Source organism: Triplophysa rosa, linkage group LG19 (genome assembly GCF_024868665.1).
Source record: "Triplophysa rosa linkage group LG19, Trosa_1v2, whole genome shotgun sequence".
Taxonomy (NCBI): domain Eukaryota; kingdom Metazoa; phylum Chordata; class Actinopteri; order Cypriniformes; family Nemacheilidae; genus Triplophysa; species Triplophysa rosa.
In genome coordinates this window covers 11,545,860-11,564,909 of record NC_079908.1, presented here as the reverse complement: position 1 = coordinate 11,564,909, position 19,050 = coordinate 11,545,860, and the positions used below count along the sequence as shown (strand labels likewise).

At 35.0% G+C, this 19,050-nt stretch overlaps 4 protein-coding genes across 8 annotated transcripts; 3 read left to right on the top strand and 1 right to left on the bottom strand.

Moving 5' to 3' along the window:
• Positions 1-252: 252 nt before the first annotated feature.
• si:dkey-183i3.6 (LAT2 domain-containing protein) lies at positions 253-4,619 on the top strand. Of its 4 annotated transcripts, none has more exons than XM_057360914.1 (12): positions 253-880; positions 1,809-1,913; positions 2,040-2,082; positions 2,215-2,261; positions 2,380-2,413; positions 2,572-2,606; positions 2,675-2,716; positions 2,807-2,834; positions 2,977-3,020; positions 3,330-3,389; positions 3,885-3,932; positions 4,013-4,619. In XM_057360914.1, the coding sequence occupies exons 2-12, from the start codon at positions 1,811-1,813 to the stop codon at positions 4,048-4,050; spliced, it is 522 nt and encodes a 173-aa protein (XP_057216897.1). In that variant the 5' UTR covers positions 253-880; positions 1,809-1,810; the 3' UTR covers positions 4,051-4,619. The 4 variants fall into 4 exon arrangements, with proteins under 4 accessions (XP_057216897.1, XP_057216896.1, XP_057216894.1 ...); XM_057360913.1 differs by having other exon boundaries at positions 255-880; positions 2,678-2,716; positions 3,882-3,932; XM_057360911.1 differs by having other exon boundaries at positions 256-880; positions 3,882-3,932.
• Positions 4,620-4,723: 104 nt separating this feature from the next.
• On the bottom strand, positions 4,724-11,213 carry rfc2 (replication factor C (activator 1) 2). Its single transcript, XM_057360910.1, has 11 exons — positions 10,300-11,213; positions 9,778-9,847; positions 9,636-9,677; positions 9,435-9,541; positions 8,164-8,265; positions 7,985-8,085; positions 7,698-7,855; positions 7,561-7,626; positions 7,394-7,474; positions 7,198-7,311; positions 4,724-4,961 (listed from the first exon to the last, which is right to left on the bottom strand). Exons 1-11 carry the CDS (start codon positions 10,407-10,409, stop codon positions 4,851-4,853), a joined length of 1,062 nt encoding a protein of 353 aa, XP_057216893.1. The 5' UTR covers positions 10,410-11,213; the 3' UTR covers positions 4,724-4,850.
• On the top strand, positions 9,743-18,720 carry LOC130570559 (guanine nucleotide-binding protein G(I)/G(S)/G(O) subunit gamma-8). Of its 2 annotated transcripts, XM_057360916.1 has the most exons (4): positions 9,743-9,830; positions 16,830-16,914; positions 18,048-18,160; positions 18,372-18,720. In XM_057360916.1, the coding sequence occupies exons 3-4, from the start codon at positions 18,077-18,079 to the stop codon at positions 18,498-18,500; spliced, it is 213 nt and encodes a 70-aa protein (XP_057216899.1). In that variant the 5' UTR covers positions 9,743-9,830; positions 16,830-16,914; positions 18,048-18,076; the 3' UTR covers positions 18,501-18,720. The 2 variants fall into 2 exon arrangements, with proteins under 2 accessions (XP_057216899.1, XP_057216898.1); XM_057360915.1 differs by lacking the exons at positions 16,830-16,914; positions 18,048-18,160; positions 18,372-18,720 and adding an exon at positions 11,338-11,963 and having other exon boundaries at positions 9,790-9,830.
• On the top strand, positions 13,604-14,151 carry LOC130570560 (syncollin-like). The gene has a single exon (XM_057360917.1). The coding sequence runs from the start codon at positions 13,663-13,665 to the stop codon at positions 14,056-14,058; it is 396 nt and encodes a 131-aa protein (XP_057216900.1). The 5' UTR covers positions 13,604-13,662; the 3' UTR covers positions 14,059-14,151.
• Positions 18,721-19,050: the final 330 nt, after the last annotated feature.

The window sequence follows — 19,050 nt, the reverse complement described above, 5'->3', positions numbered from 1 at the left end:
TAACATATTTTTATATGACTGTATTACTTAAAAAAATGAATAATGTCCACTTTACCCACAAACATTAAAATAACTGCGTACCAAAAAAACTATATTTTACTTGCTTGTATATCTACAAAAAACAAAGTAACATTTATATGATTTGTTTTTAATATTTGTAATATAATAAAGATAATAAAGTGATTCAATACTAAAAAAATTGATATTTACATCATATGATCAATGATGCATTTAGCTTTCAATGAATTCAAATTGACAATGAATGTTGTTAGAAATTCATGTTAAATGTTTAACGTGACAATTGTTTCTATAAAATCATTCTCAGACATTGCAGTTTTGTAGTAACACAGCAATGTTGTAGGAGGTATAAACAGCGGAAAAACTTATGCACACACCACCTACCTGACATGCTTTAAATGTCATAAACCTAAATAATGAAGCATGTCATCATCTCGTCTTGCAAACAGTAAAGCATCTCTCACAGAGGTTTAACAAACCTCAATGCACATCACTCAATCATACCAAAAGATTGGGCATCTGAAAGCAAAAGCTTTTGATTTCTGAGGAAACAACAACCAAGATCTACTTGGTTCTCTGTCAAGTTGCTTTTTCTGTCATTGAATGCTGATGCAATAGACTGTGTTTCAAAGATCATTTACTAGGTGTGACATTTAGAGGTATGAGTCGAGTATCTGTTGAGTGTGCGTTGCTGTGGGTTTGTGGTGGTCTCTTCACTGGTGTCCGGCATGGTGCTGCACGGATGTGGTTAAATTCAGTTTGAAACAGGAAACACATGGGTTCTTCTGTCTCTCATTAGTCCTTTGTGTGACTTCAAGCAATATACATCAGAATGGAAGTGGACTGAGAGGTCTCTTTACAGGTAACTGCTTACCTGTTAATACCTTGTGTTTCTTCACTCAGCACTCTGACATAAAGAGAGCCGTGCAAGTATGTTTGCTAGAGTAGAAAACAACTTATTGTGTCGTGAATATGGGTCACAGTAATGTGATTTGTTTGAGTGGTAATAAAAAATATACCAGAAACGGTTAACCAACACATTTGAAAGTTGGTTCTGATGGTCTTTTTTTTCATTGATTGACGTGGCATAAATTTAAATAATTATAAATAGCGAAAGATTATCTAGTTACATCACATGAACACATCCTGTGGTTTGATACAAAAAAGCTTTTGAGCTATGACAATTACTAGGTTACGTATAATGTTAAATGATTGGAATTTGTGCCATTGTAGAACTAATTGTATGAAAATAACTTGCAATCGAAAAGGTAATACTGCTTTTTTTATAGTGACACTTTACAATACCATTCTGTTTGTTAACATGAACTAACAATAAAAACAACAGCTTCAGCATTTATTAATCATGGTCAATGTTAATTTCAACATTCACTAATACATTTTTAAAATCCAAAGTTATCTGTTAACATTAAAGTTAACATTAGACAGACATGCAATAACATCAAAGTTCATTGCATGCATCATTTTTACATTTTTCTGTGATTAAAGTGACATGTATCTATTAGATAATGATCTAAGAATTTAGTATGTAGTATTTAATAATAAGTATTTCATTTTAAATTATTTTAATAGTCAGCTGGATATTTTTGGAGAGGTCAATGGCCCTGACATTAGCTCATAAAAGTATTATTTGTTTTTTATTTTATAATATTTAACATAACACAGATTAGTGCTGTAAACACGTGTTAGCTTGCTAATGCATAACTGATGCGTAACTAATGTTAATAATTGAACCTGATTTTATTTATTTATTTTTTTCCTCTTTTTTCAAGGCATGATTGAAGTCAAAAGTCAGCAAGGAATTCTCCTTGCCGTCATTTCTTTGGCTTGTCTTGGTTGCGTCTATGCCTTCTGTTTGTGTTGTAAAAAGAGTTCTAGTAAGTGGGCCACTATTTCAACTCTTTTAAAGATGCGCTTTGTTTTTGTCTTCTTCTTGAGTTTAAGATAGTCAGACTGTGATGCAACCATATAAGTTTGTCTAATTTGGTTGTTTTTATTTTGAGTTATACGCCAAGAGGACAACATCCTGTATGAGCAAAATGAAAAGTAAGTAAAATTGGTTTGTTTAGTCTATACTGTTCATATGTTATCTTTTGGAGCATACACTTTTCGTGTACGGCATTGATTTAAATAAAGCCCAGCTGAACTAAACTCTAACTAAACTAAATGTTGTTCTAGTTTCAGCAATGAACGTAACAGTCATGTTGTTATCCAACCAGAAAAAGGTACAATTCTTTTAATTTGGAATTGTTTCAATGTTTACATTACACACAGTTACTTTTTTTTTTAGAAAGGACAGTTTAAATAAAATATGTGCTCATTTAAATTTTGTCTGATTTCTAGTGATTAGACCAAACCAAGTACCTTCAACGTCAAGGTAAGATCTCTTGTGCAGTATCCAATTTATGCACCCAGTGTTGTCATTTTGAATACTTTGTATAATTTTTATGTTCTAATTTATAAAATATCAGCATGTGGGTGCTGTTATGATTAATTGAGCATCTGTATGATTATATATTAAAATTATTTTCACAGGAAATCAACAGCGAAGTTAATTAATCCTACAAACAGTAAGAATTTCCTATTTTAATTTGCAAGTAGTACATTTAAAAAATTTGTGTAACAACTATTTTTTCAGCAGGCAAGATCCACTGCAGTTATCAGAACTTTCCAAATAGAGGTAATTATTTTTGCAATCATAATATCACTTTTAGTAAACCATCTCATTTTTATATTCAATTATGTAATGCACTTTTTGCTTCTGTGGCAGCTGGTGGCATATATGAACCAACATATGTGTAAGTTTTTTTTTGTATGACTACAAGGAAAACAAATCATAAAGGTGGTTTACAAAAGCATTGTGTACACTTAAAAATAACATTTCTTATTTGATGTGCATATGACATTGGGATGCTTCTAATATACTACACATTTTCATAGGGACCCAATTCCAGATTTCCTTTATGCAAATGAAGATGATGCAGGTAAATTTGAACTGATAATCATCTTACAATCCACTTTTTGCATACATATACTTCTCGGTTGCATTAACCGGAGCAAATAAGGTCAAGTCACACCTTCTTATATCAGGCACATGAACCTGTAAAGATATGAAAAACCACCGAGTGTTGAATATATAGAACGTCTGTGTCAAAAAAACAAATGAGGGCACACATTTACAGCTGAAGTGTCTACCTTTCTGCAAGTTTTGCTGCACACAACTTGCACAAATGGAACACAATGTTAAGACGCAATTTTTTTTTAATTAAATAATGATATATTATTTACCTCAGAAATAGATGTGGGAACATACGAGAATGTTATTCTAACAACAGAAGTTCAACATGACTCAGGTTGGTGTTTTAAGCAATTAACATTTGTTCAGTTTTTCAACATTTGTAGATTTACAATTAGTAACACTGAATAAGGGAAATCATCTGTAAAATGCTTTCATGATGCTTACCAGATCTGTAGTTCAAGTACATTCAAATCTGAATACCAATGACAAATCAAAGTAATCTAAACATACTAGTGCAATATTTTTTCACTAAGAAATAATGTTAATATTTTTATGAAGTATTACAGCGTTTTCTATAACTGTGACTATAAATAACTGTCTATGATTATATGATATGAACTCTGTAACTAGACTCTAATGTATAAATGATTAGTAACACGTTATAATTTTGATACTGTTAAAGGACAGAAACAGGTGTCCAGCAATTATTTAAACTACAGATAAAAAAAATATGATTTTGTTATAAATTTTATTAAAAAGAACAGCGAGTTTTATGCAAACATATTGTACAGATTGCAATACTGATTCACTGCCCGTTCTATTAAAGAAGACAGCTATGATTATGAAAACAGTGGCTTCCTGGCCAACAGACCTGAAGGTTTGTAAAATTTGTTTTGTTCATCAACATTTTATTAATTCATGAAAAAACGGCTTTACTCAATCATTTTTTTTTCATAGAATCAGAATATGTGAACAATACCGTGGATGAAAACTGAACACTTTTAATGGGAAATGAATGTCGTCCACAAGCCTTTGACTGAAATGAGACTCCAGTTTTACATTATAATTATCAAATGTATACATTTTTATGACTTTAATATTCAGAAATAGAACATTTTGCCTTCCTTTGACGTACCTTTAAAAATGCACCGGATTTATTTAAGTATAAATAATAATATAACATGTTCAGTGCGCCACTGTGTGTAGATGTTTTATGTGCTTATCAATAAAGATTCATAATGTTCAAACCAATTTTTTATCTTAAGAAAATTGTTGTACAGTTACAACAGTATTTTACTCAAAATCATAATGTATGGAAACTATACACAAAGAATTATAAGAAGTTTTGAGCTGTAGTAGACAATAGATGACTAACCTGCAGGTCCGGTCACATTTCAAATAAACAAGTATGGGGGCTATGGAAGATATTTGTGAAAGTTCATCACATAAACACAAAAGCGATTGATGTGTTTTTCCACCAAACTTGTCAAAGCAAGCACTTGGTCCATAACAAATGACAACAACAGTGTAAATGTTGCTCGTTCTGCTGTAACATTTCTTAATGGTTATTTTAGTAAAAAATACCTAACACGGTAATTTAAAATTGGGTTATATATTATATGCTGCAAGTGAATGTGGACATAAAAGAAAATAAATCCTTCCCAAACATCAGAACTATTTTTTATTCATTTTTATCGCAGATTGTAACTTTTTTACAATAATATATTTTTTATTTTATATAAAAGTACATTAAGAACAATGAGGACTAGTTATTGTTTGGTCGGTCACCTTGGCTTTAGCTTGCATCTGGTGTCGCAGTCTTGCTGCACAGTCGACCCAACAGTCCAGCCATCTGTAATAAAGAGTTCACCCCTTCTGCCACCTTCATATGAGTATACCCGATCTCCTGGACAATCATAAATGAGTACATATTTGTAGTGCGATTAAAATAAACTTACGCCCGATTCACACATACTCCGTGTGCAGTGCGTATGCGGTGCGTAGATCAACACGTATGCAGTACGGATCCGTCATGCGCCATTGTGCTTTCCCACATACTACGTTTGTAGTGCGCTAGCGGTCCGCGTCTTCTGTGTGATTCAGTCAACAATGGGTATTTCCCAATATTAGGATGATTAATCGAAACGTACGTTTTTAAAAAGATTTATGAAACGCTATTTTCATCATTGTGATTTTTTAGTTTTATGTTTAGTGCGAGTGGTTGATAGATATATATAACAGCATCCACCGTAAACTTCCATGGTGTATCCAGATTAAAAACATGACTTTGAAGTAAGTGTAGGACAACACAGAAATAAAATTATAAACCTTTACAGGACTAAACATAATACCTGAAAAGAACATACTATTTAAATGATATTTTATCTGTAGTTTTGATGTTAGGATGGTACTTCAAAACACTTGATGCTTACGTGAAGTTATATTAGCCTAGCCTATTAAAAGAGTTTCAAAATAACTAACCATCCCTTCCAGTGGCCGATGAAACTGCTTCCCATGCCTTTTCTTTAGCATTCAGGTCTTTATAAAAACTGTCTTGGGGGTCATAAATCACTTTGTATTCTCTACCTCAATAATTAGCTGAGTGTCAGCCATCGTGCGGCCGTCTTCTACTTTCTGGACCACCTGCTTGTCTGCATAGAAGAACCTTCCTCACGCAATATAAACACTGTAGAATATTTGTACTACACAACATTTTAATCGGCTTTTATTGCTTACTTAAACAAATAACAAATTTAAAAATGGTAGTAAACTTCATTTATATGCATTTACGGTGGAATTACTGCATTTTTGTGTCAATTTGTGTGCTATCACTTTAAATCAGTCCATGCTGTACGGCAAAAATAGGCTGCACTGACGCACCGCATATGCAACGGATGGACCTATTTTTATGCGCATTTTGGACCATCGCATACAAAACCCTGGATGCAAACGGCAAGATGAGCATACATTTTGAAAATGCGCATTAAAAAAATGATGCGCACAACTGAGTAGGATAAAACTGTTTATCCGATAAGAAAAAATGTGCATAAACAACAATGGAAACGCATTTACAGAAAAAATTCCAGCATGCGCTTCAAAAAAATGCACGTAACAGATCACGTGATAACAAAAACGGCGGAAAGTGACAGGTGTGTTTGGGTGGACGAGGAGGTCCGAATGTCATATATGACAAAGTAACGACCATTCTTGATGGAAACATCCGAAAGTAAGATGACATGAATGCGCTCCTTGCGTTTCGTCTACGTGCTCTGAGACGCAAGTAATTTATCATATATGACAAAAGGCAAACAATGGCTTCTACTAATGCAGCAACATCCATTTTTCTTTTCGATATGTGGTGCTAGTTTATCAGGAAGTGACGGTTTTGTTCTCTTTGACTCGTTGGATGGAAATGGTGCTTTATTCGCAAATGTTTAATGCGATATTCCAGTTTTGCGCATAAATTTAATTCGCATCTTTGGATGGAAACATGGCTATATACTCTTCATTTTGTATTTTTGATAGACAAACTAAACTGTACGCTATCAATCAAAGGTTTAGTAACACTTTTCAACATGTATAAAACGTTAGGTAATGTGAATACAATTATTCACGTTAGTTCATTGTGCAGTAACTAACATTAACTGATATGACTTCTGATTTTATACATGCACTTAGATTTATCTTTATAAATGGCATAGAAGTATTGCTCATTGTTAGTTCATGTTAGCTAATTTGTAAACTAATTGTTAACAAATATAACCTTATTGTATTACCCAAGTTTGTACACGCTTGACTCAATGTTGCTTTAGAGTTTAAAAATACCAAAATGCAAATTGAGCCTATCTATAAATGTTGGAGCAGTTGGACCAAACAGATGCTTTTCAAATAGTATCGAAGGACATTGTGGTGTAGAGTATGGTTGTTTGTAAAGCTACAATTATCAAACTCAACAAACTAATGGTAGAAATTTTGATTTGTTAACCATTTTTGGTAACAGTATAATTATGATACTTTCATTTGTTATTTATTAGTTTTCATGACTATTGTTCATATATTAGAACAGAAAACAGTCGGTAGATGTGAAAACCTTTCACTGGTAGTATATGTAAAGACACACTACAAGCTCTAAACATACATACCTTTATATATTCCAGCTTTAAATATTCGGGCATCTGTAAGGTCTTACAAACTCTAAAGATGTTTCCGATTATGTCCTCTGGTGAGTATCCTAGCAACCAAAGCTGTTCAATTACCTGTAGAAAGATGCAGCATCATCTTTACCCAGTTTGATTGATAATTACACTCATGCTGCATACGGGAGGTGTTTTATGGTACCTTATAGGCTTCATCAATGTTAGCATTGACACAGTGTTCCAGCATACTCTTAACCAGCAGAGGATGAGGCTCATCACACACCTACACAAGCAATGCTCTTTGTAAACCACAAGGTGCATTTTTATATATCAATGTAAATTATGAGTTTAAGAAATATCCACAGTTACCTTGAAAACATTTTCACTGTTGATGTAGCCAAATCCAGAATTTGTTGACTGCAAGTTATTCAGAGCCTAAAGACCAGAAGAAAAGATAGTTGAGTATAATCATCCATTACACAGAAGATAACAATGATCAGACTGACCTGTCTCATGTCCCCCTGAGCAGTGAAGATGATAGCTTCCAGGCCATCATTGGTGACGTGCAAGTTCTCCTTTTCTACCACCTCCATCAGACGCATCATGATCTGCTCGTCTCTCAGTTTGCTGTAACGCAGCACTGCACAGCGGGACTGAATGGGCTCTGCAAACCAAAATAAATCGAGAATAAGTGTAACCCTTACATAACAGCTGTGCTGGGATCTAGTTTAGCCCAATGCTTTAACAGCTCATTTGGTGCAAAATAACCAGATGAAAATGATAACCAACGAACCGATGATCTTATCTGATGCATTGCAGGCCAGGGCAAAGCGTGTCGTTTTAGAATATATCTCCATGGTTCTTCTCAGAGCCTGCTGAGCCCCATCTGTCATACTGATTTAAAAATAAAATGGCATGCATATAAGTATTTTTTATAGAAATAATTTCATTACTATTTGAACTACTCTTTACCTGTCAGCTTCATCCAAAATGATAATCTTGTGGCGACCTTTTGGTAACGTGACCTTTTGTTGGGCGAACATTTTGATCTTGTTTCTCACGACATCTATTCCTCTGAAATTATGACCAAAAAAATAAGATCAGACTCGGAGGCGTTAAATTCAACCTATTTATTATAAAATTGTGCTTTTTTTCATATGCTGTATTTCTGTTTTGAATTTATGGCCATCTAACATGCAGAGGTAACTGTGAGTTTTGTGCCAAACCCTCTGTTTGTATAATCACCAATATCAGTCAAAAGTCATTATTTTTGCATTCATCTTGATGACAGCAGCACAGAAATCATACACTTAGGCCCGGTTTTAGAGCTTAGCTTAAGCCCGGACAAACCCTTAGTTAAATTACGATATTTAAGTTACTTTTATAAAAATGCCCTAGTAAAAATCATTAATGGTGTGACTCTTGAGACAAAGCAATGGTGCTGAAATACTTTAAGATGTTTTAAGGCAAGTTATTTTCAGTTAAGACTGCTCAAACATTCATTTTGGTCTGGGACTAGCCTTAAAGGGATAGTTCACCCAAAAATCAACTTTGTGTGATTTTTTACTCACCCACATGAGGTTAAACATGTTTAGAGAACTTCCGGCGTGCGAAAAAAAACGTAAAAGTGAATTACCTTTGTCGAAACATGAAAGGCTTACTTTTGACATGTTCCCGTTACATGATCCTGAGCGGCTGAAACTATGGCTGCTGGTTATACGGCGGGACGTGGATTTACCGATTCAATACATAAAACAAATGAGGTTGTGTAGTGAACATTTTTCACCAGACGATTTAGGAACGTTAAGACGATTTAGCGAACAAACCTATGCGTCAAAATGCTCCAGTCCAAGAAGAAGACGAAGAAGAAGTGCTCTCGTGAACGCGCGCCATACACTGACAAGACAGAGGAGAATATATCAAGCATTGTCGTCGCTTCAAAAAAATTCTACTCAGCCACTATGCGCGGATGGACCAATTTAACGATGTCTTTAGTACTTTTCTGGACCTTGGCAAAAACTGACACCATGGTTTCAATGAGGAGGCCTCGGATGTCACCTAAATATTTTTATTTGTGCTCCGAAGACGCCGGAAGTTCTCTAAACTTGTTTAACGTCATGTGGGTGAGTAAAACATCAAATCACACAAAGTAGATTTTTGGGTGAACTATCCCTTTAAGCCTCGTCTGTGAAACCGGGCAATAAGCTTTAGATGAGAGAGTGTCATAAAACAAAAGCTCTAACCGGTCATTGGAGGCATTCAGCTCAAGCACAGCATCTTTCATGGCTGGACCAAGAAGAGCTCTAGCCAAACACAAAATGCTGGTCGTTTTTCCAGTACCAGGCGGACCCTAAAACAAAACGTCATCATTGTTTTAATGCACAATGACATATTAGCTTGGCAATCAGATGGCACCTCGTGATGAAATAGTGTTTTGATCTTACAGCAATGATGATGTTGGGCACATTTCCTTCTCTTGCGAACACCTGCAACGGTAATGGGGCACAACAGGAAATGCGTCAGTATTTCCAGAAGTCTGTACAGACAAATATGAGAAGCAGGTTGTTCTACTTGTGCTATACTGACCTCCAGTCTGCTGACCGTTTCCTCGTTCCCGACAATTTCATTCAACTTTAGAGGTCTGTATTTTTCAACCCTAATAAAAACACATTTGAAACAATAATGTTGATCAACTGAAAATAGTATAATCTAATAAAAAACTAATGAACATGTAGAATATAGTTTTTGTACGTGCGTGTTGCCTGTACCTAAACTATACATTATTTCCATTAATAGCTTGTATTAAAGTCAATACGTATTCCACTATAACGTAACCTATTGTAATAGATTACATTGTTTTTTGTCCCAGTATGGTTAATACAGCAGATCCTGCAGCTATGTTTGCGGCTCAAGAATGATTAAGTTGCTAGGGGGATTTTTATACATCTCATCCGCCGTATAAACGCGTGTGTACTTCAGAAAATGCTGTACAGTTTGGTGGTTACTAGTATTTCAAACAGAGTCTATGGCGCACGAAGTTTATCGCCATTAAATTCACGTTAACGTTATATTCTAAGACAATGCTACTAAAATAGCCACAAACAGTACCATGGTAGTTCATAAGCAGTCGTCGATGATTTAGGTGCATTATCGTCTTTTTTAGACGGCGCGTCGACTTGACATTGCTCACTGTCTGTCTCTTTCATCTCAACATCCATGTCGTCCGTCTGTAGCGCGTATTCCCGCCACTACAGGAACAAAACACAAGCGGAAATGACGTAACGTCCGTCAACTGGAGCGCGTAGTGCCTTTGGTGGTTCGTTCCCTCGCTGGAGTGAGTTATTGAAATACATAAATAAACAAATTATTAAACTTTTACTAATAAAACCATAATTAATTGTTGTAAGGGGGATGTATGTCTTGACGAAATATTTTTTTGTGGTTAGGTTACATTGTTATATTTTCAACCCAAACAGCTTCAGTTGTTGTCACTTCTGTTCTGACGTTCTTCAGAGCATCTGTTTGTAAGCGTACATTTTCTAAACAAAAATGCATATAAATAATCTCTTTGTTTTACAATATATGGCTGTTGTCACAACATTGTTTTCGATATAAAACGAATAAAAGAAATTAAAAAGGAAAGGTTGATCCTTCCCATCATCTCTCATCTATCCACAAGAGGTCCCTGTATAAACCTGTTTACTGTTCGTTTTATGAAATTACATAAAAAGAAAAGAATACAATTTTAGCCTAATTTCAACGTAAGGGGCAAATATGTTTAATTTCCAACCTTCAGAGCATCTGCTTGCAAACCGGAGGTTTCCCATTTAACAAGATGTGCCAAAGCGACCCAGTTCTCATCTTAAACAGAAAGGTGGTCTTCACATATCCCGCTCTCTTTTAAAGAGAAGGCATGGGTTTGGACAGCTTAATTTTGCTGTGTATATTTTTTTCAATATAAATAAAGGCTACTGTAACCGTGTAAAGGTAGCAGACTATACAAACATAAAAATATGAATAGAAGATTATTTACAAATATTTGATCATTTTGTGCATGATAGATCGAGTTGTGCACGATGGACAAAAACAAGTCTGTCTAACTTAACCATCTGAGGTGTTACATTGTTTAAACTTTTCAACCTTCAGAACATCTGTTGGCAAACCCAACGTTTCTCACACGTGGGAGAAGCAGCTCTCGGTATATAAGTCAGGTCAAGTGACCCAAATTCACTCAACATACTGAAAACATGAAGGCGTTCATTGCTGTTCTTCTAGCTGCTCTGTGCTTTGAAGGGCTGAATGCACAGTGTCCTGAACCAAGCGCACTGCAGGATGCTGAAGGGAACAAACTCTGCGCACGCATGTTTGAACACAGCAGCTATTACTACGACCAGAGCTGTCAAGGCAAATACCTAGATGTTTATCCTGGTGAAGACTATCCCATCATGACGTGGGTTTGGAACAACCGTGTCTCTTCTCTCGTGGTGGCCAGGTCCTGCAGCCTGACAGTGTGGTCTCGAAGCAAGAAGCAGGGTTCCAAGAAGAAGTTTTCTGCTGGCATCGTGTACCACCTCAAGGACGTGAAGGAAGGCCTGTTTGGCAACTGGAACGATTCCATCTCAGGATACTACTGCACATGCTAGATGTGAAACAAGGCCGAAGACAAATACGCCAAATACATTATTAACATATGAAATGATGTTAATGAAATAAGAACAGCTGTTAACCCTGGTAAACTTGTTTTCAAATGTTCAATTAAAACATCTCTCAATGGACCTTTATTTAGTACACTATTTAGAGCATTATTTTATGGTGGCATCTGTCTGTGATATTTTAGGATCATCTGCAAGTGAATTAAACAGCAAGTATCTCTGCAGGCGATCACATTCATGAATGTTCAGGAAAAAATGCAAAAAAAGGAATTCAAAGAGTGCTGCTTGCATAGTGTAATATTTACTGGTAATTTTTGTGCACAATGTGGCTAAGAAAGCCTTAATCAGGGTTTGGCACGTCTTTAATTCACTTTCTGTGTCTTAAATTCTATCAACTGTGAAATGGCAACAACAGTCCAATCCAAGGTATTGCAAGTCAATAGGAAAGAATACAAATGTTTGTTATGGTTTGCATGTCAGAGACATATTTAAGCCTTGTCATAAAAACAACAATGAAAAGACAGAAACATTTTTCACAAACATACAGTTTCTGCACGACACATGCATAACATGGTTTGCAAGAGAAATATCATTTTTGATAATATAAAATATACTATACCTAAACATGAAAGAAGAGAACACAATTGTGACGTATTTTACAAGATCATTTTAATGTGGGCACAGCTACAGAAACAGATTTAGACTATATGTTTTAAAAAAAATAGAGTTCTACGATATTCAGATTACATTTCATAGGCCTATTCTTAAACAGACAAAACTATTTTAGTCTCAAATATAAACTTGTGCAAAGTTAGGTAACATCATGTATCCTAATGCAGTCTGCTGTGAATACTATAAATTGTTCTTTATTGTGGGCAGATATGCTGAATCTATGAATTAATCACCCACTAAACGTGTCAGATTTAAATGTAACCACTTTTCTAATTTTTGGTTTAGTTATTGACAGAGTTTCACCGCTTACTGCATATGCTACAGTGTATCTGCTTACACTTTCAAAGAATAAAAGAGTGACATTTTTACTTATTAATGTATCCCAGACATGCGCCAATAGCCAGCAATCTACCTTTTTTAATTTTTGATGTAAAAATGTGTTTAAATGCCTTTTCACAAAGTATAACCCAGATGTCTGTGCTAGATTGGGGCGCAATACACCATCCATGGTACATACCGCAATACTCTCATGCATGGTATACCGAACGCCCCCTGGTCCCTGCTGTGACTGTCCCTCCCAGCCAGTCCCATTGTTGAGACTGGCCTTTTTACCTTATGTCACAAAACATTTTTTTATTTCTTGACATTGGATTAAATAGTACTTTGGTCACTTTGAAACTAATAAGAGCTGTATTTTTTCCAAAATATTATACACTAAAGTTACTATCTTCCAAAGGGAGATGTGTATAAAGGGTATAAAGTTAATAAAAAACGGTCAATACGTTTTTCTTTCAATAAGTATTTTTATTAAGTTAAAAGTAAATTTGTTTTTTAGCATTTCTGGTGCCACGCCATGACCGCTGCCCCCACATCAAACAGAACCAATCCGAACCTTACAGTGGCTCCAGTTAAATCTAAAAAGTATAATATGCTTTATTTACTTATGTTATCAATATTATTAGGTATGGGATAAAGAACCAGGTCTAGTCTGATCGAAGACCAATAAACCAGGTTAGGATTTTTTTTGTTCTTATCACAAGGGCCTTCAGAGCACCTGTTGGCAAACCTGAGGTTTCTCACACAAGTCACATGAGGAGCAGCTATAAGTCAGGTCAAATGACCTCATTTCACTCAACATACTGAAAACATGAAGGCGTTCATTGCTGTTCTCATTGCTGCTCTGTGCTTTGAAGGGCTGAATGCACAGTGTCCTGAACCAAGCGCACTGCAGGACGGCGAAGGAAACAAACTCTGCGCACGCATGTTTGAACACAGCAGCTATTACTATGACATGAGCTGCTACGGCAACTTTTTGGATGTTTATCCTGATGAAGACGTTCCCATCATCCCCAGGGCTTGGGACAACCGTGTCTCTTCTCTCGTGGTGGCCAGGTCCTGCAGCCTGACAGTGTGGTCTCGAAGCAAGAAGCAGGGTTCCAAGAAGAAGTTTTCTGCTGGCATCGTGTACCACCTCAAGGAAGTGAAACAAGGCCTGTTTGGCAACTGGAACGATTCCATCTCAGGATACTACTGCACATGCTAGATGTGAAACAAGGCTATAGACAGAAGCTCATTGAACTTTAACATTTAATGTTAATAGAACAAGAAAAGAGCTGTAAACCCTGGTACATGCATGTTTTCGGATGTTCGATTACAAGTTCTATAATTCTGCTCAATATCTGAAATTGAATTAAATCAAATGTTGTTGCAAGAAAGTGATGCAGAAATTTTCCCTTGTTTTTTAGTTTATTACTCAACCATTCAAAAGTTTAGGCTCATCCAGTGTGTCATTTTTTGGAGGATCTATCGACAGAAATGAAATATGTGACCCTGGATCACAAAACCAGTCTTAAGTAGCACGGGAACGTTTTTAGTAAAAGCCAAAAATACATTGTATGGGACAAAATGATCGATTTTTCTTTTATGCCAAAAATCATTAGGATATTAAGTAAAGATCATGTTCCATGAAGATATTTTGTAAATTTCTTAAATTAAATATATAAAAACTTTATTTTTGTGAGTGGATGGCCTGCCACAGTGCCCCTGATTAACAACTTCAAAGGCAATTTTCTCAATATTTTGATTTTTTTTGCACTCTCAGATTCCTGATTTTTAAATGGTTGTATCTCGCCCAGATATTGTCCTATTCTAACAACTCATATATCTATAGAAAGCTTATTTATTCAGCTTTCAGATTATGTAAAAATCTCAATTTCGAAAAATTGACACATAAGACTGGTTTTGTTGTCCAGGGTCACATATAGTATACTATGTCTTGTGAGGTGTATTAAAGACCTTACATAATTAGGCGTCATGTTTTTATTACCTTAGAATGATAAACGCACTGCAGGACGGCAGTGCGTTTTCTATCTATATACGGCGGTGTACAGTAGCCCTAAATGGAAAACTGCTCTACAGAGGGTGTTTTGTAAATACATTATCTCCTTCAGCAAAGAAGCGAAAACGTGACAACATCTTAGTTCTGTGTCTGCCACGGTAGTGCTTCAAAGGGGAGGAGCAAGCGGTGGAGTGAGCTGATGCACGGCAATTCGCAACCTCACAGCTAGATGGCGCTACACAGCAAAATCGCCAGTGTTAAAAAATGTGAAATTAACTCTCACAGTGTATATATAATCCACACTATGAGAGTGTGGATTATATATACACTGTGAGTGTTAATTTGACCTTTTTTACACTGGCGATTTTGCTGTGTACATATCATACACTGGACCTTTAAGATTTTTTCCACATTTTAGAATAATAGTATCTCATATCAAAGAAACTCATGAAAACTATTTAATTACACAAATGTAAATATGGGAATTATGTTGTAAAAATGTTCTCTTGACATTTTATCAAACAGCTTCTTACCCTAGGATGCTTATGGCTACCTTTTCCTCATTTATAGTGAAATAAAATACATCCAATTGTTTTAAAAGATATTTTAGATCACAAAAAGCATTTTAGAGAAGTGACGCTAAACTTTTGAATGGTAGAGTATATTAACATTGATTAGATTATTGACAATGAAAAATACAGATGTCTTTTGCAACTCACATTCAAGTTTTAAAACCTGACAATCAAAAGCATAAAAAATATAGGCAAATTTTACTTTCATGTTATGCAATGGCAGTTAAAATTCTGGCAGTTAAATAGCTATATCTCCTAAGTATTAAACTTTTACCCTGACAGTGTGACCTTATACCAATAGGTCTCTCAAGATTCAAGATTCAAAGAAGCTTTATTAGCACGATAATGCAAATTTTACATTGCCAAAGCACAGGAAAATTAAATATAAACATTCTGAACAAATACAGATTAAGATAAAAATAAAATTAAAGTATATAAGTATCTATATATACAGTACATATCAATATAAAGAGAAAAAGAGCAAAGTATTGATGAAAGTTCTCAGTGAGGGTGACAGGATCCTGTCATATAGTGTCAGTTTGTGTGTGTTGTGTTCTGTGTTTTGTTGTGCTCTGTGTTTTGTTCTGGTCTGTTGTGTTATGTCTCTCTCTCCAATGTTTAAATACCTCTACCCCACAGCTTTTTAGTCTATTTTTGCACCTAATTCAGGGCTGCATTTTAGATACATTTCTCAAATCCGCACTAAACTGTAGATCAATAAATCATGTCTGAAACAGCAACTAATGAGCCGGTTGACATTAAACCCCTGGAGAAGAGCTCAGAGCCACCTGCAGTGAGCTCAACAACTGGTCTTTCCGCAGGTGTTAATGATAAAAGCTATACACTTAACCCCTCTCTCGTTGTGCTAGAGTCCTCTGAATCAGATTCACATAAGGACGGAATCTGGTGTCCAAATATTTATTTTTAACAAAAAAGGAAAGAAACAATTGTTTAAATGCAACAAATGTCTATGTAAATGTCTATGCAGGAACAAATAAATTCATCACAGTTTGGTAGTAACTGTTTTGTTGTTGTTGCTGAAGGATGGCACAAAAAAACTTGACTGAGTGTCTCTGGTGATTTCAAACACACCCCAGATTCTTTAAAATAGATACTTTAAGTTAGTTACTCTTCAAAGATCTGTAATTTCTTTATGATTCATCCTGTTATTGAAGTTGCATTTTTTCATTGAAGATAAAGGCACAATGCTGCACATTGTGATGGCAGGTATCACTCATACGCTATTACGCGTGACTGAGATACATTGAGGAGAAGGTCACACCCCATGATGCCGTGACTTGCCTCTTCAGCCCATCATGGGGCAGGAATGAAATCTAATTATGAGACGAGGCAGCATCCTCTCCTATCTCTCCTCTCCTCACTCTTAACTTTCTCATCATTCAGTCCTGCAGGTTGTGATGTGTTCAACAAACAATCAACGATAACACGACAGTTTTTCTGCATTCTGGATAAATTTCCATTAACCGAGGTAAGAACTTATATTCTTATACTTATTATAGAATAATTAACATAATAGAATATTTAACACAAGCATGCTAAATTAAATTGACAATTAATATATATTTCATATACAATAATATGTATCTAAAATTTAAAGATAAAACCATTTAACAACTTATGTACATTTTTAAAGCAGAATGTGTTTTTGGTTACAGTAATATATACAGTAATATGCACAAGTGATCAATTGTTTTTTATCATTGTTATACATTGTTATGTTTTTATTTATAACTTCTACTTAAAAAAATTGGGTGGTGCTTAGATTACCAGATTAAAATCTATGAGAACATAGATTTCCATTGTATTATAACAATGGAAAAAATCTTTCTAACCTTCAAGGGATAGTTTACACAAAAATAAAAATTCTGTCATCATTTATCCACCCTCTTGTCATTCCAAACCTGTATAAATGTATTTCTTCTGAAGAACACAAAATAAGATATTTTGAAAAATGTCGGTAACCGAACAACAGCAGTTCCCATTGACTTTCATTGCTTTTGTGTCAATATAATAGAATTGAATAGGTACCACCGTTGTTTGGTTACCAACATTCTACAAAACATCTTCTGTTGTGTTCTGCAGAAGAATGAAAGTCCTACATGTTTGGAATGACAAGAGGGTGAGTAAAAGATGACAACATTTTGGGGTGAACTATCCCTTTAAAAATGTACAAAATAAAAGATTTTGAAGTATCAACACAGCACAACATCTTAAACAAAAGAACATTGCCATTCAGCATTTTAAGTGAAACTGCACATTTGAAAGATAAATCACATATGAATATGGTGTGTGTGAAAGCATCAAGCCTATAGTATTACTTTATATTAATAAGAGAACAGATTATATTCTCTCTGGAGGATTTCTGCACTGCACCGTTTCACCTCCCCACTGAGGCTCATCCAAAACACAACCAGCTGAGACCCAACAAAACAATTACTGCGACTCTGCAACAGAGATATCTTTAATAGCCTAGAGCAGCCAATAGCATTGTCTTCTTAGGGAACTAAATCATCAGACATCTGTACAACTGGTGTTGAGATGTTATCTAGCTGATGCATTTAGCTGGACTCTCATGGGGTTTGTTTTGATGTATTCCTGCAGGGTTAATTTGGTATCTGTAAGAGAGAATAATGTCTAACAACATGGCCAAGATTGCAGATGCGCGAAAGACAGTGGAACAATTAAAGCTGGAGGTTAATATAGACAGAATGATGGTAAGACTCTTAAATAGTTTAGTAAATGTTACCAGACAAAACTTTTGATTTTAAAAATGCGCTGATAAAAGTGAAAAATGATCATTACCTTACATTAGAAAAAGCTGAAGACTTATGTTAACAAATAGAAAGTTATTATAAAGTGTTATGAATTTATGAGTTGTTATTTGTTGATGTATGGAGTGTAGGCAGCATGTTTTTCTATGCACAGGTATCTAAAGCAGCAGCCGAACTGATGGCTTACTGTGAGACCCATGCAAAAGAAGACCCCCTGGTGACACCTGCACCATCCTCAGAAAACCCTTTCAGAGAGAAAAAGATTTTCTGTACTATTTTGTAGTTATTTATAGGGGTTTATTGTATTATTTTGTAGGATCATTTCAACACCTGAAGCCAAATTATTTCTTTAACGTTAAACACAATGTTCTTAAATGTGTGAAATGTCTCCTTATCTCTGTCATGTAACTGTTGTAATCATAACTTGGCACTTCTGAGTTATTTTCTTTTAAATTTTTTCTTTTAAATCCACGTGTAAAAAAATGTGTAATAAACATTCTCTCAAGGCAGCTGCGTCATTCCTTTTGCAGTACCTTTTTAAACATAATTTAATATTTGTGTGATTTTTGTAATATTTTATGTAAAAAGCAACGACATGGAAATGGTTTAAATATATCTCAGGCACTCAGTCTCAAACATTTTGTTAACAATTATTGTTTATTATATAGAATAAACGTTTCATTTATTTATTTATTTATTACAGTACAGTTTAGTTAAGTGCCCTGTCTGTTCACTCATGCGTTTTATTTCATGTAGACAATTATTACATTCATTTGTTTCTCATCAGTTTTCTTAGTTACCCTTTGTGTAATCATTGCTTTCCATAGTTACAT